Genomic DNA, 22,500 nt, shown 5'->3' with positions numbered 1-22,500 from the left:
GATTTCATGTTTTCTCGGAAATAATATATTTGCGGATGGAACACGTGGGATGTAGTACTGAAGAATGACCCCAAGAAGCTGAACCTTTCAGGTCGAAAAATAAAAGACAATATGACGACAAAAAACAGTCTTCCATACGCTACAAACATGGAGGTAACCTGGATCAACTTGACATCTGCATCTTATCCAAGCACCCAAAGGACCCAACACTCAGACAAGACGATCATTTATAGTAATAACTATTTCAAAATACACACTAACTGCAGTGTAATTAATGCAGTTACCTGACAAGCAACAGTCCTATCATTCATGCCTCATCTGTGGGATAGATTATCTTTGTTTTCTCTTAAATTGGTGATTATAATGGCAAATATTCCTCTTTTATTTTTCAGAATGTTTAATCATTTATGTTTGTGCTCTGGTAAATGAAATGTGTAAGGTTTGCTAGATGAAGTAAGATCTACTAGGTGAAGTGAATAAGATCTGCTAGATGGAAGGAATTTCAACCATGTTTTGTGGTCTGCTACCACAACAGCTCCTTTATAGGATCCAGTTAGCTCAAGACATCATCAGGAGGAACCACGTCCGGTTTCGGCCCCTACTCCTCTACCATTTTGACGTGGCAGGGCCCCCTCCTTTCGGAGGTGTCTTCAGCTCTGGTGTTGGGTGCATGTCTTCTTTAACTGTTTGTGACTGTTCTAATTCAACTGTGGAATGTCCCTCGCTATGGTTATCTTCCAGGAGGTTCTGGCCACACGTCTTACGGTTCATCAACCCGCGTTGTTGAATTACTTTCTTCTCACATACCTTCCCTTGGTGATGAATTGAGCAAAATCTGCTTGAAGTGAACAAGATCTACTACATGAAGTGAGCAGGATCTGCTAGGTGAACTAAACAAGATCTGCTTGATAAACTGAGCAAGATCTGCTAGATGAAGAGAACAGGATCTGCTAAGTGAACTGAACAAGATCTGCTAGATGAAGTGAACAAGTTCTACTAGATGAAATGAGCAAGATCTGCTAGACGAAGTGAACAAGTTCTACTAGATGAAATGAGCAAGATCTGCTACATGAAGCAGGGAAAGAATATTAGATGAAAGGAGCAAGGCCTGTTAGATAAAATGAGTATGGTCTACTTGATGAAGTTATCAAAGGATGAATTACCTGTAAGAAAGGAAAAGTCAGCAGGAGGATGAAGTTCGTAACCCAGTTAAACACCAATGACATGGACATTGCAGCAGCACGAGGTCCTTGTGTGAACAACTCAGACACAAGATTGAATGGGATAGGACCTGAAAAATATAAAATAAACATGGTGAGCATTATGCTGTGGTGGTGAGGGTAGTGGTCATGACGTGCCAGCATCAGCTCAACCCTGACTGACCAGATTGATGACCCAAGGTCATTCAAACCATGACCATCCAGTCATTTTTTTTTACAGGAATAATGGACACTGGAATATATTATACATCGTTATTTTATTTTTTTAATAATTACGCTGTAGTTTCAGAGAAATTTGACTGCTATTCCTAGCAGACTGAGCAACTACAGAGATGGCTACTCATTGACTCGTGATGATGATATGGATCGTTATGTAGTGGTGGCCATCAGATGAGCATGTATACATATATGCATGTGTGTGTGTGTGTGTGCATGTATGTATGTATGTCATTTGTGAGGTCTTTCATGAGTGCTACTAGTAATATGGAATTCACAGTGACCAAACCCCCCCCCCCCCCACCAGGCCTGCCTAGTGAGTAGGATTGCTAGAAATCCAGCAGGACTAAAAGCAAGACTTCTTAAAAGGACAGATGAACCTAGTGTAGGTTCAGTGACTTCACTGTGTAACAAAATTAAATTTTTTTTTTTTGTCTTTGTTCAGTAAGTGTTATTTCCTACTTGTTTCTATCTAGAAATCAAAGGAAATGACTACCATTCCCTTCAGACTTTGCTTTTCTGACCTGGACATCAATGTTTTGAAACTGACCTATTTTCCATTTCATTTCAGACAGATTCAATGTTGAGTTGCTGAAGCAGAAATATCGTTATAGCAAATATTCTGCTCAATACCACAGATATGCTTGTCAGTTGCTTGACTTTAACCATATGAGCATGTCCCTTAGTGGCTGACTATATGTGCATTTCTGATCATGAGCAAGAGTAGTGGGAGAGCATCAAAGCCATGTGTTTTGAGAAATTCTTTGGGGTTTGAATAAATGTAACAAAGTTCGACAGAAATAGCCAATTTTCATTATTTTTAGGGGTAATTAAATGGGGAAAAACAGTTGCTATCCAAGGACAAAAATCATGTTACACAGTGCTATCTATCAATAGTATGGCCACTCAGAAACCCCCAGTTGGTGTCTAGCATGCTGGCGGACCACTGGGAGTGAGGCAGCCCTTGCCTTTTGTTAAAGCATGTATCAGGGAAAAAGGTCACTCTGACATAGAACTAGATAAGTAGGGAATGACGCTGGACATTTTGGAGATCTTTTGCTTGCACTTGAGATCATGGCGTTCTCACACTCTTGAGCCTGCAAACCATATTGGTATGAGATATCTTGCCTTGGCTTATCTCTGGATCATGTCAGTAGGGTGGAGAGAGTCTATGAGGTGTTATTGGACCTAAAATTTTGCACAGGCTGAATGTGTATATGTATGTTTGCTAGATCAACAAATACTTACCGAGGCCAACAGCAAAGCCAATGATATAGACTAACATAATGATGATACTGACATAACCCATCCAGCTTGGAGCTTTCTGAAATAAAAAGCAGAACACATGGGTAGTACACAGAGGCAGTACGCATAGTATTTAATACATAAGAACACATATAATATAAAATAGAAATATAATATAAAATTACCTATTCACTTAGTGCTATGTGACTAATTAATTTTGTATACATAAAAATTAATACAAATATAATAGTAAATGGAAATCACTAGGAAAGCTGTGTTAGTTCTAGAAGAAAAGTAAACTTACTTCATCACCATAACTTTCTTGTATATTCAGAAATATTGAAAGTATAAGCATAGCTAGGGCCATTATAGCAGTTGGAGACAGCAACAGGGGACGTCGGCCGAGTTTCTCCATCAATGGTATCTAAAAAGGGAGAGAAACCAAAAGAGATTCTATTTTATTAAATGAGCAAGTGTGTGTGTGTGTGAGTGTGTACATGTGTAATGGTGTCTAGCAAATATGTGCTGTGTATGTTCAAATGTGTAATTCCAGCCAAAGTCACAAATACACATGTCTGTTTGTGTGTGTGTATATATAGATATAAATACATACATACACACATATATATATATGAATACCATTAGAAATTATCACAAATTAATTATTTCTTCAAATGCATTTAATACATGTGTTTCAAGAGCTTACATAATAATTAGTTACATATGCAGCACCTTCATCAGTTGTCTATAAATGAAATATTTTATTTGTGATTGACTGATGAGAGTGGGACTTAGGTAATAAATTGTTATGTGGCAGTGGTGCTTGTGTACTGGAACTGGTGGTAGTAGTGTTGGTGGCAGTGTTTGGCTAGAATTTACTTACCACAATGATGGTAGCAAAGACATTTGTCACTCCAGTCCCGACAATAGCGTAAGGAATGGCTTTCTGATCCAACTGAGCTTGGGTAAAGATAAACTGGGAGTATGCGAATACCTGTGGAAAGAATGGAGTAAGGAAGATTCAATAATAATTATAATAATGATAATGATAATAATCACTGTTGGCATTGTCATCAATCATCGTCATCAATATCAGTTGGGAGTAAGCAGTTGTGGAAAGAATGGAAACAGAAAGATTCTATAAATGTCATTGTTATCAACAGCAAAAATATCTAAATAATGATGAAAAGATAACATTAATTCAGTGATTAATATCATTGTTATAATGGAGAGCTTAAGCAAGTACATCTATATATGTAACCAAAAATACTGCCAGCCCTTCCTTTCCCAGTATTCATCCCACGTTTAGTCATGGTGGCCAAAGTTCCGGTAATGTTGCTAAACAGTGGCAGGGTTGGGTACAGGCACTCCCAGGTCGTATAATAAGTGCTGAAGGAGGTTCACATGCACAGGACCTGTCCAAGAGCAGACCACTGCTAGACTAGATTAGACAGGTGTAGGGGAAAATCTTCTTCACTGGTCCCAAACCACTGATGAAAGAGCATCACTAAACAAAGAGTATCACACGAGTATGTTTACATTGATTGTAGACCAATGTTGAAAGCTCATCATCAAAGACCATCATTAAACAAGGAGTACAACAGGACTAGAGGAAGGCTTACTGCATTAATCGATCAGACAGGGAGTACTATAAGGAGTACTTACTGCATTAATCCCAGACCATTGTTGAAAAACCATCATCAAACAAGCAACCAAAATGGGGATTCGGTGGACTGGTGAAACCAAGAGTTCTTTCACCTTAAAAGGTTTCTCAACCGATTTGCTAGCTTCCAAACTCATTTCTTCGATCTCGTCGCTAACATCGGAAACACCTCGCAGTTTACGAAGAGCTGTAAAGAAGAGAAGAAGCATGTATTAAAAAATAAAAAAAAGAACTAAATAAAGGGCGAAGATGAGGAGGGGATGGGAATATCTGTGAAATATTGGCAAGAAGAAGAAGAAGGCAGGGAAGAAACGAGGTAGAGAGGTGTGGAATGTGTGTCTTGTTAAGGAAATGAAGGATTACAGTGAAATAGAAGTCTACATCATCATACCTGCTTCAGCTTCTGCTATTTTCTGCATCTTGACGGCCAAATAGCGCGGACTTTCGGGACAGAATGGCATCAGAACTAAAGTGACCAAAGTGGGGAATGCCACAAAAGCAAACAGCATTGGCCAGAGGTCGGGAGTTCCTGCAACAGAACAACTGACCAATAAAGGAATATAACATACAACAATAGAGGTATACAACATCAATAGAAAAGTTGACTGGGAGAATTGTTAGAGTGTTAGAGTATAGGTTGTCGAAGTGGCTGTGTGGAAAGCCACAATCTTATCGTCAGTGCTACACCCTGACCACTAAGCCATGTGCCTCCATGTGAACTAAGAGGATCAGCAGAATAAAAGATAAAAGATACGTACCCATAAGCTCCTGTAGACCCAGAATTTGGGCCAGCAAAATGCCAATAGTGATGGCCAACTGGTGACATGTTCCAACAGCACCACGGATTTCTTTTGGTGAAATCTCAGCAAGATACAGTGATGCCAGACCAATATTGACACCTGAAATATAATAATAGGCCAGATTTGGCTGTTATATAGAGAAGGTTAAGTGATAAAACAAAATCGCTTCCAGTAGCAGTAATAACAACAACAACAATAATAAAGAGTAATAAAGAGCCACCACTTACCACTGTGAAGACCAACTAACATTCTGGATATCATAAGACACTCTGGAGCCTTAACAGCTTTCGTGATTCCACCAGTAATGGCAGCCAGAAACATGATTACCGTAATTAACAACATACTTTTCTTTCTGGATAAAGAAGAGTGACAAAATATATATAAAAACAAAAAATCCAAATTTAGTGGTTACCTTTAAATAAAACCCCCATTACCTCAAAATGTAGTGACCCCTATATAATTACACACACATATATATATATATATATATATATATATATATGTATGTATGTATGTATGTATATATATATATATATATATATATATATATATATATAGTTACACCATTATTATAGTGGTCCTCTAAATGCCTTTTAGGTCATACTGGGGTACGTGTGTTAAGAATTCTTTGACAAACATTGAAGTTACTTACCTCCCAAATCGATCAGCCATCATTCCTGATACAAAAGATCCAATCATACCAAACGCAACAAACAGTGACACAGTGAGGGACCACTGCATAGTTATAAACTCCTTTGATGGAGCACTATCGCTTCTCTCCGCATACGTCTCATTGTAAAACTCCATTATAATCTGGGAAATAATAATAATAACAATTTATAAAGCAGAACCTACTCTGTGAAACTTCTTATCTGTAAGTATGAGATCATGGAAAACAACATTGAATAGTGACAATGAATCTTTCAATGATAGAGAAGTAAGAATTTCATGTTGTATTTTCCGGGTTGACTCTCTATCACCACTCCTTTCTTGTCTGGCCTTAATACCTCTTTCGAAATTGCTTGATGATGTACAATATGGCTATAAAATTCTTGATAAAAATATAAATCATCTCTTTTATTTGGTTGTTTTGAAAATAATAGCCTGAAGCATTTCTCTGACCCTTTGACATGGGTTTTGTTCAACAATTGCTTTCAGTTGTTCACTGTAAAGACTGCATGGCCGCCCTCTACCATTTTCCATCTTTAAGGCTTTCATCACCACTACATTATTTCTGAAACCACCTTCGTACTGTGTGATCACTTGTGGACCCCTCTTCCCATGCTCTGTTGATATTGGCAGCAATTTGGGAGGCATTGTGCCCAAGCTTGAACTCATGCAAGAAAACTAAGAGAATAAAACCATAATTAACTTTATTCCCCCCCCCCCCCCCCCAAAGCCAGGACCTTTTCAGCACTCCTTCATATATATCCGTGTGTATGGCTTTGTGTCTGTGTTTACCCTCCTCCACCGTTTGACAACAGGTGTTGGTGTGTTTATGCCCCCATAACTTAGCAATTTGGCAAAGAGACCGATAGAGTAAGTACCAGGCTTCAAAAAAAAAAAAAAAAAATGCTGGGGTTGAATCATTTGACTAAAAATTCTTCATAATTCTGCTTGATAGAGGCTGGTTTACAACTCAACAATAACAACAACAACAACAACAACAACTTATATGGCAAAGTTTCCAGCCTGGCTCTCATTCAAATTTGGAGCACTGAGGTGTGAACAGATATTTCTTGCATTCCATTTATATAAAGCACTTAGTTCATCCTTCGCTGTGTTGTTGCCACAGCCGCCGCCACCACCAATACCACCACCACCTCCTGAGCTATTATAGAGAATGAAAGCAATGATGATACTACCATCACCACCACTACCACCACCACCACCATCATCAATACTAACCACATAATTAACACCTCCACCATCACTACAACACCCACTGCCACCACAACCAATATCTACAGAAAAACTAAAACAACACCCATCCACCCCCAACACCAATATCAACAAGACCACCACCACCACCACCACCACCACAACCACCACCACCACCACCACCACCACTATTACTACTAACGATGCTGCCTGTGACCTGATCTGTCTGTCTTTCAGGTGCGCCCTTCAGGTATGTGTGTGTGTGTGTGTGTGTGTGCAGCTATGTTGTGCTGAGCTGCTTTGAATACTATTGACATTTTCTCTTCATGTCTCTTTCACCTTGAATTTTCTCATGAAAGTTTTTGAGGAAGAAGTGATGAGGGCAGAGCAGGTGAGTGGGTGTGTGTGTGTGTGTGTGTGCTGGGAGGTGCGGAGAAGGCTGAGGAATGTTTGATGATCCCAGTCAAGGCCAGTCCAGGCCGTTGTTTCCTACAACTGGACCAACACAAACACACAGCTATGGTGGTGGTGGTGGTGGTGGAGATGGACTTGGCTGTTAGTGAAGGTATTTGGAGTGTTGGATGTTGATGATGATAGTGGTGATTGTGATGGTGGTGTTGGTGATGTTGTTATTGGTGTTGTAGGGTGAGTGTTTTCAACTATAGCGTCAGGCTGACCAATGCTTGTGAATGGATTTGATAAATGGAAACTGAAAGAAGCTTATCATATACAACTGGGTTGGTAAAAAGGTTTGTAGCGTTTTTTAAGTAAAATTCATTAACAGTATAGTTGTACACATTCAACCACATATTTTCCATTTTGTTCCATTACCTTTTGTCATATTTGTGGCAGCTTCATGATTCCGCCCTCCCAGAACTTAGTGTCTTTCTGGGTCATGACCTGGTCCAAGTAGTTTTGTACACTCTTTTAAAGAACCGAAGCTCTTCCCATTAAGAGAAGTTTGCAGGGATTGAAATAAATGATAATCTGAAGGTGCAAGATCAAGTGAATATTGTGGGTGGGGTTGGTCATTTCTGCCTGGTTTGCAAAGAAACGTGTGATCTAGGTTTTGTCCTCATGTAAGACAACATCCTTTTGGTTGGCCAATTCTGAACATCATTCATCAATTGCCTCCTTTTATTGATCTAATTGGGAACAATAATAGTCTGAACTTCACATCTGATTTTGTGGAAGTAGCTCATAATACATGATGGTGTCTTTTGATGCCACTAGATACAGAGCATCACCTTCTTGTTTACAATCCTGTAACTTAGCAGTTTGGCCGAAGGAAATGATAGAATAAGTGTCAGGTTTTAAGGAAAACGAAAGTACTGGAATTGATTTGTTTGACTAAAATCCTAAAGTCCTGTCTGTGTTTGTCTTTCTGTCTGTTTCTCCCACCAACACCATTTGACAACCGGTGTTCGTGTGTTGGTATTCTTGTAACTTAGTGGTTTGGCAAAGAGACCAACCTTAAAAAAAGAAGTACTGGGGTGGATTCATTTGACTGAAACAAGTGAAAGATATATAGAACTGCTTAAAGGAATTAGCATTGTTTAAAACATGGGAAACTGAAGAAATTTTATGAAAAGAAAAAAAAAAGATTAAAAATCAAAGAGATTACACTGGGAGTGCTTATTCAGTAAAATAATATTTTTTTTCTTTTTTTTCTATGGCATTTTATTTAAAATTTCATGAATAATTGTATTTTATAAATAACAGGTTTAGCAAGAACTTAAAATTTTTTCCTCCTATTTATGAAATGAAGTCATATCAATTAACAGTTGGCTTCATTACAGCTATTTAATATATAATATAAAAGTTTTTCCCATTTCTGCATTAGACAATAGGATTTTTGAGGGTTCAAGGAGACAGCTCATTCTACTTAACTGTAAACTGATACCACCCATAGGATCAACATAGAAACAGGCACCACCCATGGGCGTATGTGAATGAGAAAAGCACTGTGTAATAATGGTTTCTAATTTTGGCACAAGGCCAACAATTTCAGGAGGGGGCATAAATCGGTTACATCAACCCCAGTGCTCAACTGCTACTTGATCTATCAACCCTGATATGATGAAAGCAAAGCTGACTTCAGTGGTATTTGAACCCAGAACCTAAGGACAGGCAAAATACCACTTTACACAGTGTGCTAACAACTCAACCACCTCACTGCCTTAATAATAATAATAATAATAATAATAATAATAAACAAACAAATAAATAAATATTAATAATATGCCCTGATGCAGTACCAGGCAGTAGCTTTCATGGCTTCTCATCTTAACTGACTGGAGGTGTTACCGTGTACATTGTTTTGTCTTTGTATAAAAGATGGGCTAAAGCAAATATTCTGCTCAATATCACAGATTTGCTTGTCAGTTGTTTGACCTCAACCAGTTGAGCATGCCCCTTGGTGGCTGATGATATGTACATCTCTGATCACCAGCAGAAGCAGTAGGGGAGCATCATAGCCATGTGCTGAAGAATTCTTTGAGGTTTGAATAATTCACCTCTGGAAACATGGGTGTTTCATTCAACATCCTTAAACAACCCTTATTCGGGGACCTTTTGAGCGGGACGGGCTATTTGACCTGAATAAAATTCTAACTGGGCCCCACCTGCATTGTGGATCTTGCATGAGCTTTGTCAAGTGTGAGTAACTTCTTGTGGGTGAAAGATTGCCTGACCCTTGTACAGGAATAGAAAACTAGTGTTTTGTGCCATAGTTTCAGCTATGATATACCCAAGGGAATCAAGAAACTGGAAAAATCGGTGTAAATTCCAGAATAATAAGGGTACACGAGGGTTTGTGTTTGCAGCAGTCACTCAACAAGTTAGCCCTTTCACTATAAAAGTCAGATATACTCAGCACAAAATTTTAATATTTTAAATGACAGAAAGCAATTTTATATACTCGTCTGCCTGAAATGTCATATTTGAAATTATTTTTTTGTTATGTCAACTATATTGAGGCAATTTGACTTGCACAATATTTCAATTCTATTTTTAGTACATATAGAAATTCATTACTGGAATAACAATGAAATTTCATTTTGTGATTGAAGGGTAAATAACTCCTTTCTCAAATCTGTCAAAGGGCAAACATTTCCTTTCACTGCTCAAAGGCTAACAAATTCACCTTTCTCTACTTTGTATTAAGGGACAGATAACTCTCTCTCTTAAAGGGTCAAATAATTCTTTTCATTAATATCTGTTGAAGGGCAAATAACCCCTTTATGTAACTCTCTTATAGAAGGGTAAACAACTCCCTTGTTCTTTTCTATTCCCTGTTAAAGGGCAAACAACTTCCTCTTTATTCTCTACACTCTATTGAAGGGCAAACAACTTCCTCTTTATTCTCTACACTCTATTGAAGGGCAAACAACTTTCTTACTCACTTGTCCTTCTCTACTCCTTGTTAAAGGGCAAAGAACTCTCTCATATTGATTTTCTGCTTTAGGGCAAACAACTCCCTTATACCTCTCTGTTTCAGGGCAAATAACTCCTTTGTTTTCAGTTAAAAGCAAATACCTTAACCTTTCTCAGCTTTCTATTAAAGGACAAATAACTCTCTTTCTACTCCTTTTTAAAGGGCTAATAACTTCCCCCGACATTATTTTCTGTTTATGGCAAATATCTTTTTCTTTACTTCCTGTCACAGGGCAAACTATTCACTCATACTTCACTGTGTCTGTTAAAGGGCAAACAACTTTCTTTATCGTTTTTTACTTTCTAGTGAAGGGCAAACAAAACTCTTGTCTTATTTCTTGTTATTTGTCAAATTACTCCATCTTTCTTGACTTCCTGTTTAAAGGTAAACAATTTACTCATCTGTCTCCATCTTTTATTGAAGACCAAAAATTTAACAAAAATGTTAGACCTTGCAACAACTGGAACAGTTAAACATTCTAGGAAGTCCATCCTCCTCTTCCTCATCATCATCATTTAACTTCCATATTCAATGCTGGTTTTTGCTGGAGTAATTTGGCAGGACCCGGTAAGTCCAAGGAATGCGTCAAGCTTGAGTGTCTGTTCCTGTATAATTTCTGTGGAAGGATGTTCTTCTTGCACACACACACACACACACACACATGAATATAGACACAGCTTTTGAAATGAATAGTCGTTTAATGCTTCATTCAGAAGCACAACTCTGTGACAAGAATACAATTTTTAACGCATACTCATAACTACTGAGCAATTATAAATCACCATATATTTAATTACCAGATGAACTTAATTTGCTAATTAATCAAAAAGTGTGACTGTTGTTCAGGCATACAACGCTCCGAACGGAGAGCAATCTACACCCATGTCAATTTGGTCGGTAGCACAAGCAGTGAAATTTTACAGCTATCGTGCCTCTAAAATTAGCAGAGAAGGGTTTATTTGATAATTAGCACAAAGAGGATTATTGCAGCTCATTTTCAACTCAGAATGTAGTGTCAGGCGAAATACCACTAAGCATTTCGCCTGGCATGCTAACGATTCTGCCAGCTCGCTGCCTTTTGGGGTCTCCTCAGCAGTGTCCACACCACTTCACCAATCCCCAAGTTAGATAATAATAATAATAATAATAATAATAATAATAATAATAATAAAAATAAAAATAAAATAAAAAACATTTAGTGAATCATGAAAGTCTGTCTTACCTCAGCTGGAGTGTTGATCACTCCAATGTTATACCCATAGAGGAGGGAATTACCGAATACAGCCACAAACGTACAAAACGCAAGATAGGGGGTCAAACCTGATGACTTTTTCTCCATTTTCTGAAGAAGAAGAAAAAAAAAACAAAAAGAAATAAACAATATATAAATTGGTAGACAGATGTGGCAGTGGAAAGGTCGTCTTTGAATGACAGAATTTTGGCAATCAATTTGTGCCTGTATTTACGTGTGTGTAAATAAACATACTTCTGGCAATAAGCGTGCTTGTGTGTGTATGTGTAAATAAACATACTTTCAACAATAGGCATGATTGTATGTATGTATGTGTGTGTGTAAATAAACATTTGGAAATGAGCATACTTGTGTGTGTGTGTGTGACACAGACTATGCATATATATATATATCTATGTGGGTGTGTGTGTGTATACATAATGTGTGTATAAATAAACATACATTTTTCAATGTATGTATGCATGTGTTATAATATTTGTACAAGTGCATATCTCAATGCATACACATCCACACACAAATATGTGTATGTGAAGTTATTTGTTAGTGTGTATGCATATGAGTGTGTATGTGCACATACATGTATAAATAAAAATACATTTGACAGTGTATATGTACATGTATGTGTGTGCACCTTTGAAGAAAAGAGAGAAATGACACCAATATGTATGTGGATGGACAAAACCCAGAATGTGAGAGACCTTCGGTTCACCCCTACCTTCTTAGTCCAAACTAAGATCAGCAAACATTGGTGGCAAGGTCAAGAGGACAGTCTCCAAAGCTAGCACTGCTTTCAGCAGCTTGTGGGAGAGAATGTATGGGAGCATAGGAGAATCAGTCTCACCACTAACTAATGGTCCCCCACATAAAAGAGTTGTGAGAACAACTCTCTTATATGGGTGTGAGTTATGGACAGTCTTTAACCCTTTAGATTTCTGATTACTTTGTCGAATGTAATTGCTTATTTTTAGAATGACATTGTAGGATACCATCCCCAGACAATCTGTAGGTACTCTCCCAGGTGGTACATATTTACAGTTAGGTAGACTGTGTCAATCCAGCAGTACACCACCAAACAATTACCATAACCTTCTTTTTGAAGAACTCGCGTTTAAGGAAGGTTTCCAGTGCTTAATTTTGGTCCAACCACTGCTAAGATCGTTTCGTATTATTGTACACAATCCAATTTTCATCGCAAATTACAATACAGTCAAGAAATAGATTAGTCTGGTTATGGAGAAGAAGTGACAAGCAAATTTCATATCTGCACATTTTCTGAATTTCATTTACCTTGTGTGGTACCCATTTGTAGAATTTTTTTGATTTTCCGATCGCATGCAGTTTTCTGGCTAACTTGAAGTTCTTTTGCCAGTTCTCGAATGGTTTTACATGGATCTGTCTCAATGACGGTCTTTAATTCACCGTCATCGATGACAGATGGGTGTCCACTAAGGTCTCCACTGCGAAATTGTTTAAACTATTTTCAAGCTGACCACTCACTGGTCATTTCCTCACCAAACATTTCGTCTATATCGTGAGCAGTTTCAACTGCTTTATGTCCTTTTTTGAAGTTGAATAGCAAAATTGCTCGAATATGTTTTGACAGTTCCCTTTCAGATGATTGTGACAACAATGAAAAAAATATCAATGTTAATTTATTGATGCATTTGGGCAAGTCTATGTTTGTATTATCAGACAATTGCAAGAAAATGTTTAAAAAAATTTAAAGCACTGCAAAAATTTGGTACGAATTCTTCATGGTTTAAAACGTAGCTTACTTTATACTCAACCTGATACTTTAAGTGGTGAGAGGAAATTTAAGATCCAAAACAAAAGAAAGAACAGGTTAAAAAAAAATAAAAGAAATTGTGATTGGTGTGTGTACGGTGGATATGAAGGGGAGAATAAGACATTTGCAAAACATGAATATTTAAAAAAATTTTTTATCTGAATTCTAAGTTTTTCAGAATGTGCAGTGTTATATATATATATATATATATATATATATATATATATGGGAGAATGTACGAAAAACAACAACAGACGAGGACAGGTGGTGTAAATAACAAAAGGATGTATTAGTATGACGCTCGGGAATACGGAAAGTCTTTAACGTTTCGAGCTACGCTCTTCAACAGAAAGAATACGGAGACAAGGAGAAAAACACGGAGAAAAAAAATTGAATAGTGTTCAGTCAACGGTCAATCATAATAATATATATATATATTTATATAGGTAAATGTTTTTATTTTTCATTTTTCATTCCCTTTCGAAATTATACCTAATTGTGGTTTGGAGTTTGACTGCTCCTTCTAGCGGGTTAGATGTCTTATTATGGACATCTCTCTTATGCGTTTAACTGTACGCTGTATGTATTGTGAATAATATATAGTCTATTGACTAGATTTTTTTCTTCTCGCTAGACCACTGGTAGCAAATAGAGTTTCTAAATTTTTTGCTACCCTGAGATTTATTAATATATATATAAATCAACAATCGCACCCGCGACCTTCACCCAGCAACAGCGTCGTCATCATCATCATCATCATCATCATCAATACCAATGTTAACAGCGGTCACCATCACCACCACCACAACCTCCTCTCCCATTAACATCAGCAGCAACAACCCTATTGTCATGTTACTTGTCAACACCGAGTGAATGAAAGACAAACAGAAGAGCAAGGTCGCTGGTAATGTGTTGAGAGAAAGAAAAAGAGAAAGAACGAGAGAGAGAGAGAGAGAGATTATATGACAATGAGAGGGAGCAGTGCTCCCCTCCCGTTCAGGTAAATATTATAGTATCTCGCTCACCTGTTTTTCTTTTGGTTTTTAATATATTAAGGTATACAGTCGCATATAAGTTATATAATGAGTTGAAAAAACTTCGATTAACTGAGATTATCCATTCAAACTCTCCCAAAGTATTTTTTAAAATCTATAAGAAATAATAAACAAAAATAAGGGAGATAATAACTTCAGTGTTGTCAGCTAATTCCAAAGTTTTAGAATATAAAACGCGATGCAAGAGTTTTGGATGTTGACTAGAACCAGCCAGAGAAAGAAAGAAAGAGACAGACGGACAGACAGACAGATAGAGAATAAGAGACGGTTAGAGAGGGAATGAGAGGGGAGAAGGAAATAAACTGAAAGAGAGGAGAGAGAGGGAATTGTGTAGGCAGCAGTGAACATTTTTAATGGGTTACTCAAAGAACTAGATTCTACCAAAAGTTTGGAACAACAGAAATCTAGACAAAGTACGCTGTTAAAAATGCCGTGCTGTTTTTATTTCATTTTCCAGGCAAATATTTCTCATATATATATATATATATATATATATATATATATATATATATATATATATATATATATATATATAGAGAGAGAGAGAGAGAGAGAGATAGTTTATTATTAAGGCTGCAAAAACTCCACAAAAATATCACAAAAAAGCTGCTTCTCGGAGTTTCACATTCCCCCACAATTGCCCTACGAACAGGAACGTGAAACTCTGAGTAGCAGATTTTAGTGATGTTTTTGCAGTTTTAATGATAAAGCATAAAACTACTCTACCTTTGGCATTCGGGTACTATGTATGTATGTACGTACATACATCTATACAAGTATGTATGTATAAAGGTTTTTTAATGTCAAGTTATAAAAGCAATTTTACATTAAGCAGAAAAATTACCCAAAGCTTTTTGTAGAGTATATATTTATTAATCTTTAGGAAGTGCTGACAATGACTACGAAGTTTCGACCAGATTAACCTTAATTGGATATGTATTTATGTCTGTGTATAATATATACACGTGTGTCTATCTATGCGTATGTATGTATGTAAGTATGTATAACGTGGTATAAAATTACTGGTTTAGATCAGCATTTTCTTCGTTAGCAACCAGTCTCTTATATGTGAAGACTGTAAGTCTACGAATTTTTCAATCTTTTCCGGCCATACTTCACTCTCTCTCTCTCTTTCTTCATATATATTTGTGTGCGTAAATGTACTAATTACTACCACAAGCAAACACTTCAGTACTTAGACAAGGAGAAACTGCACCCATAACTACACACACACACACACACACAAACATACACGCACACCTTTATATATGCATATTTTCTCCCCCACAAAAATGATCAGAACCCAAAGTGATTAGTAATGCTTTGTATCGGGGAAAATGTATTTATTGGTAAAGTTCGAAGTTTGAAATTTGTATGTCTTAAGGAGAGGATTTTCCTACGCCATCATTATATGAAGAGAGGGGTAAAGTTTTTCTCTGCATCGCAACCACGAATGTTTTGGCGACGAAGACGCGTAGCGTCTGCACATGCGTGGGTAAAGAAGCGAAAGAAAAGAATGGGAGGAGGATTTTGTATGAGGGGAGGAGTAAGAGAAAGAGAGAGAGAGTGAGAAAATTTGTAGGATGAAATGGATAATTGGATGAGAAACTTCTTTTTGGCCAAGTGCGCAATAGATCATCTTTCTTTATTTTTATCTACCGACCGATCGACCTACCTACCTACACTTTTACCTGTTTCAGTCATTTGACTGTGGCCATGCTGGAGCACCGCCTTTAGTCGAGCAAGTCGACCCCAGGACCTATTCTTTGTAAGCCTGGTACTTATTCTATCGGTCTCTTGTGCCGAACCGCTAAGTTACGGGGACATAAACACACCAGCATCGGTTGTCAAGCGATGTTGGGGGGGGGGGGGACAAACACACAAACATATAAACACACACATATATATATACATATATACGACGGGCCTCTTTCAGTTTCCGTCTACCAAATCCACTCACAAGGCTTTTGTCGGCCCGAGGTTATAGTAGAAGACTTGCCCAAGGTGCCACGCAGTGGGACCGAACCCGGAACCATGTGGTTCGTAAGCAAGCTACTTACCACACAGATACTCCTACGCCATCCTAACGAAATAATGTCGAAAATCAGTTCCCTAAAACAGGAGTTGGCAATTTAGCGATGACGAAAACCTACTGAAAAATTTTGCGAATGTGGAAATGCAGAATAAGAGACGGTTCGCCAAACTTTGGAATCAGAGAATGGTTGGCTGCCTGCAGAAAAATTGGTGCAGGTTTCCTCGTGAATGTTGTTAGGGAAACTGGTATGATACTAACTTCGGTACAAGGAAGCAGGTTGCTGTGGAACGGTCGTTAATAAAGAGACAGAACAAGGGCTGGGGTGCTTACCGAATCTTTGGCGGTACCAACATCTCGGATCTAGAGGAGATGTAACACTGGGACTTCGGGATCATCGGTGAATAAAACGCCGGGATCGGTAATTGCCGCATTCAAGTCGGTTGCGAAGTGACAAAACTTGAATTTGTGCCGCCAGTGTTTCAATCTGCCCAGTTTGCTGTCACTGGGGATCGTAGGTTCGCTATTGCTGAGCTATCGTAGTACGAAGCAAAGGGGTTCGTAGAACGTATGGTCAGTGTTATTTGAGCCACGATCTAATTGCCAATTCAGTCAACTGCTTAATAAATGCAAACTCCCTGGTACATGGAAAGATGACAAGATCACTGAAAAATCGTCGCTACAGGAATAGTTGTTTAAGCATTTCGGTTTTTTTTCCCTCTCTCCGTTCTTTTTCGTCCCCTCTATGTTTTTTTTTTTCTGTCGAAGAGCGTAGGCTCGAAACGTCAAAGACTTTTCCATTCTTCCCGAGCGTTAAATTTGAACTATATATATATATATATATATATATATATATATATATATATATATATATATAATATTTATCTTATGATATTTACTTTACTTTATATTATACTCATTTATTGTGCTTTTAATTATTAATTTTTCTATATGTGATAGTGGATTTTCATCGATGAGTTCTTGAAAATTGGTTATTTTCTCTAAAACTATATATTTTATATATACTTTATCTATAAGGCTCAATTTAATTTTAATTTTTTATAAATTGATTTTAATTGAGTTTTTTTACCTGTAATTTTGGATTTTGTCCCTAATATTATTATATATATATATATATATGTTTTCGACTCCGTTACTTGGCGGTTCGGCAAAAAGAATCCTATGGAATAAATACCAAGCTTAAAAAGAATGAAGGTACCGACATCGTTTCGTCCGACTAAAGATTCTTCAATGCGGTGCTCTAGCATGGCCGAAGACTAGTGACTGAAACGAGTAAAAAGTTAAGAGACCATCACGGCGGATGTGGCCTTCATCATCGCTATCCTGATCATTATCCGCATCGTCGCTTTCGCCTCCATATTTCATAACTACAGAGTATCACCAACAGTAACAACAACAATGCAAATTCATTAAGTTTCAGTGATCTGATGGCGTGTCTGAGCTTAGGGTTAGGGTTAGGTGTGCCTGAGGAAATGTATGACCAATGACGTTCTTCGCCCGTGACCATCCTGTCGTTTTTCAAGACGGTAGGGTGTGATTTGAGGGGAAAATTTGTTGCTATTTCTCGCAAAGCGACTGACTACGTTGTGGTTTCTTAGGTCAAGGTTTTACGTAAAGCCGAAGCGTAGTAAACACACACAAATAGACATACCACACGTACACAAATACATCAGATACATTTACAATAGCACGTGTTTATATATATATATATATATATATATATATATATATATATATATACATACACACAGATACAAAATACGTACGTGGACACATACACCCCTAAACACGTAGTGACCTCCCCTCCACACCAATACCTCTTTCTCTCATACATACATACATACATACATACGTATATGCACACTGTATACACAGGTGTGTGTGTGTGCATGTTTACCAATCGCAACCTTGTTCGAACAGTCGGTCAATAACCTTAATACATCAGTCGTCTTTGAGCAGTTTCAAGGACGCGCGCGCACGCACACACACACACAGGTAGTTACAATGGTGGTAGTTACAGTGACGTAGGTGGTTATATGACGCACGGGCGCGTAGTGATGATGAAAATGATGACGACGACGATGATGATTATAAGGGTGTTCGTGATGAAGACGACGGATATAGTTGCCATTGTTTTCACGTTATTTAGCCCCAGGTCAGATTTAACAACAGTAGACGCATCGTCTATGACGTAACACCAGATACAGACTATATATATATATATATATATATATATATATATATATATATATATATATAATTATGTGTATTTCTTCTATCTTAATGAATAAAAATTCTTCTGATAGAATAAATGGGTTAATAGAAACCAATGTAGCAAAGAACACAAATTAACTGTGGTTAGCTCCTGTTTTTAAGGCAGGAACTCCTTGAAATTTTGGGTGTTTGAGTATATTTAAGAATTTAAGGATTGGAGAAAACGCATGTTATAATTGCATACTTTATTCCTACATATGTTTCAAAGGATTACAACCTGTGTGATCCATAGGGATCTTTGATATTAAAATTGTAACCTTCTCATCAGGGAAAGCATGGGAATCATCTTAAACGTAAGATATTATGACCGATTATATATATATATATATATAGATATATATATACCTACACAAGTGTGCTGCCGTCTACCGACTTCGTTACCTCATAATTTCCAGAAAAATGGAAATTTCTTAATGAAATTTCTGCCAGTATGTTTCAGATGGTTTTGATTACGATTATATCGGACCAGGAGGCGACACCAGGCTCCAGTCTGATTTGGCAAAGTTTCTACAGCTGGATGCCCTTCCTAACGTCAACCACTCCGAGAGTGTAGTGGGTGCTTTTACGTGCCACCGTCACGAAGGCCAGTCAGGCGGTACTGGCGACGGCCACGCTCGAAATGGTGTATCTTATGTGCCACCTGCACAGGAGCCAGTCCATCGGCACTGGCAACGATCTCGCTCGAATGTCTTTTCACGTGCCACTGGCACAAGTGCCAGGAAGGCGACGTTGGTAACGATCACGCTGGTGCTAAATAGCTGGTGCTATTTAGTGTCCAATGAAAGAATGTCACGCGTAAGTGGGGTGGCTACATCCTTGGCAGAGGCCTTGGATTTTGGTCTCACTTGGCTTGCCGGGACTTCTCACGCACAGCATATTTCCAAAGGTCACGGTCACAAGTCATTGCCTCGGTGAGGCCTGATGTTCGGAGGTCGTGCTTCACCACCTCATCCCAGGTCTTCCAGCTTATCTGTGTGTGTGTGTATATATATGTGTGTGTGCGTGTATTGGTGTAAATGTGCTTGTCTGCACATGTATGTGTGTATCCAAATATAAATGCTTCATTCTAAAATGACTTTTGTGTCAGAGGCCGTGTGTAAGCACTCCTTCCTATGTTTTCGATATCGGAGATGATGATTTTGCTAAAAAATCACGTTTTCAAAATTTTGATTTTCTTTCTCCAGACCCCATTAAAATTTTTTTTCACTATTTTTCGAAATTTAAAAAAAAAAATTCTCGTGGAAAAATACGAAGATTACGAATATGGAAAAAAAAGAATTTATTTAATTTCAAATTTTCTTAGAAAACATCTCATGTCGCTCCTCTTCTCGCTTTCAAAAAGCATGAAATGTTTTACGCATGTGTAGATTTCTTCTGTAGCAGCAGACGAAAAAAATTAAGTCCTCACCAGGAAACCCGATATGCAAGAAATGTTTGAAATATATTTTTTTCCTCGGCTTAACGAGTAATATTGCTTTAAGCACCCCATATAACGCCTCATGACTTTTGTATTACTTTGAATTTTCAGAAAATTTTTGCGATTTTGTATTCTCCACGCGTGAATTCATACGATTATGAAAAAAAATAGACAAAATTTTAAAAAATCTTTAGACTTTTCTTTCTAAATCACGGTTTAAAATACGGACATTCCGAATTTTTTGCTTAAATTACAAGAATAGTCCATTAAATGTGTTTATGGGAGAAAAGATATTGAGAAACGTCAAAACGTCAGAGTGACAAACGATCGAGGAGGGTATCAGGTGGTCGTGAGATGTGCTAAAAATAACTGCTAACTGGCATGGGGTGAGTGAAAATCATCCTCAGCTAGCTGGAAAATATCTTAGAGCAGTTCTAACAAGAGAGTCAACGTGGTTTCAGGCCAGTGAGATCAACCACGGACATGATTTTCACACTGCAACAGTTACAAAGAAAGTAGTGGAGCAATGACAACCCTTCTTTGTGGCATTTGTGGACTTTCCAAAGCATTTTCACGGTGGACTAACAAACTCTTCGGAAAGTGCTAGAAACTTATGGATGCCCTCAGATACTTGTTAATACCATCAAGCAGTTCCACACGCGTGTGTATGTGAGAATTGTGAGTGTGTCTGTATGAATGGGGGTGAGTGTGTGAATATGTATGTGTGGGTGAGCTGAAAAATGTGCACCTGTGTGTAGGCGTGTAAGTGGCCCAATACGTGCATTATGTGCAGTGATATGCGTTACATGTACTGGTATGCATGTGCGTGTGCATATGGACGTGTGTACGTATGTGGTGGTTATCATGTGTGTGTGTGCAAACGCGTTGGCCTGGGTATTCGTCTATATGTGCAAGTAACCTAGTGTATGTGTTGTGTGGAGTGATGCGTGTTTTGTGTATTTGTGTGTGTGTTCGCGTGCGTAAGGACGTGTATATGCGTGAGTATGTGTATGAACTTGTGTATATATGCGAGGCTAACGTGTTTGTGTGTGCAAACGCTTGTATTTAGCAGTTGAAATGTTCAGGTGGTGTGTGCACGCGGCGTGTGACTGACCATATAGTGTGTATGGTGTATGTTTGTGGGGTGAAAATGATATGTCTATGCGTGTTGCGTGTGTATGTGTATATAGTGTTTGTATTCAGGCCTCATGTGCTTGTGTGAGTGTGAGGGCGTGCATGATGGTGTGTGGTGTGTGTACTGAGTTAACCAGTGTGTAGGAGTGCTCGTATAGTGGTATGTGTGGCCACACTATTTGAAGGGTGTGTGGATAGTGGTGTATGATGTGGGTGCTGAGAAGTGTTTCGGGTGCTAGGGTGGGTGGAGTAGGAAGGTGTTTGTAGGTGTGGGTGTAATGGCGTGTGAAGGGAAATGAGTTGAACGGTGTGTATGGGTGCTTGTGTAGTGGTATGGGTACTGAGGTAGGCGGCATGCAGGTGTGTAGATGGAGGGGAGAGGCAGTTGAATGTGAGAGGTGTGTGGAAATCTGTGTGGGTGGTGTCAGATGGAGAGATGTGGCGAGTTGAGCCCATATGGCACAAAAGAACGAAGGGATAAGATTAATTCCTGTTCACAGTCAGGCGAGAGTCCGGGTGGCCCCTGTGCAGAGACAGTCCGAACACAATAAAATATATCGTCATAATCATCATAGCCACCAGCATCGTTTAACGTCCGCCTTCCATGCTGACATGGGTGGGACGGTTTGACAGGAGTTGGCCAGGCAGGAGCCTACACCAAACTTCGCGCATTTGTTTTTGATTTTGTCGACTACAGAGTATAGAAGGGTCAGTTGGGCATGATCTGTGAGAAAAACAGCACCATGACGCAGTTCACTCAGCCAGAAATTTGGAAACGACATGCTGAGGATTCGGAAAGTGTTGGATGAATCTATATATATTTCTGATTAAGGTACAAAACCAGCGCTCTAAAGGGAGGGTAGTAGGTCCCTATCACAGAGCTCAGTACATAGACTGGTACTTCATCCCCTTCCTTCAGGGTTGCTACAAAGCTGACCCTGGTGAGGTTTGAACCCAGAATGTAAAGAGCTGGAACAAATAACACAAGGCATTGCTTTTTTTCCCTTTCTTTCGACACTAGCGATCCTGCCAACTCGACGCTTTTATATATTACAAGCAATAATAATA

General features: G+C 38.3%; 1 protein-coding gene across 6 annotated transcripts in view; it reads right to left on the bottom strand.

Annotated features, from left to right (window-relative positions):
* LOC106881580 (solute carrier family 2, facilitated glucose transporter member 1) overlaps positions 1-22,500 on the bottom strand; it is an 88,090-nt gene that overhangs the window by 528 nt on the left and 65,062 nt on the right. For 5 of the 6 annotated variants that reach the window (XM_089343074.1, XM_089343071.1, XM_089343072.1 and 2 more), the window contains 10 exons: positions 11,684-11,803; positions 5,797-5,957; positions 5,372-5,496; positions 5,103-5,243; positions 4,736-4,873; positions 4,347-4,531; positions 3,565-3,675; positions 2,986-3,105; positions 2,685-2,760; positions 1,164-1,291 (listed from right to left, as the gene is read on the bottom strand). In XM_089343074.1, coding sequence (XP_089199200.1) covers positions 1,164-1,291; positions 2,685-2,760; positions 2,986-3,105; positions 3,565-3,675; positions 4,347-4,531; positions 4,736-4,873; positions 5,103-5,243; positions 5,372-5,496; positions 5,797-5,957; positions 11,684-11,800 — 1,302 coding nt within the window. In that variant the 5' untranslated portion in view covers positions 11,801-11,803. Of the gene's footprint in view, positions 1-1,163; positions 1,292-2,684; positions 2,761-2,985; positions 3,106-3,564; positions 3,676-4,346; positions 4,532-4,735; positions 4,874-5,102; positions 5,244-5,371; positions 5,497-5,796; positions 5,958-11,683; positions 11,804-14,524; positions 14,649-22,500 lie in introns of all 6 variants that reach the window. The other variant, XM_089343076.1, reaches the window with a different exon arrangement.

This window comes from Octopus bimaculoides, chromosome 26, assembly GCF_046866305.1.
Source record: "Octopus bimaculoides isolate indiv1 chromosome 26, ASM4686630v1, whole genome shotgun sequence".
NCBI lineage: Eukaryota > Metazoa > Mollusca > Cephalopoda > Octopoda > Octopodidae > Octopus > Octopus bimaculoides.
This window is presented reverse-complemented; position numbering and strand designations above follow the sequence as displayed.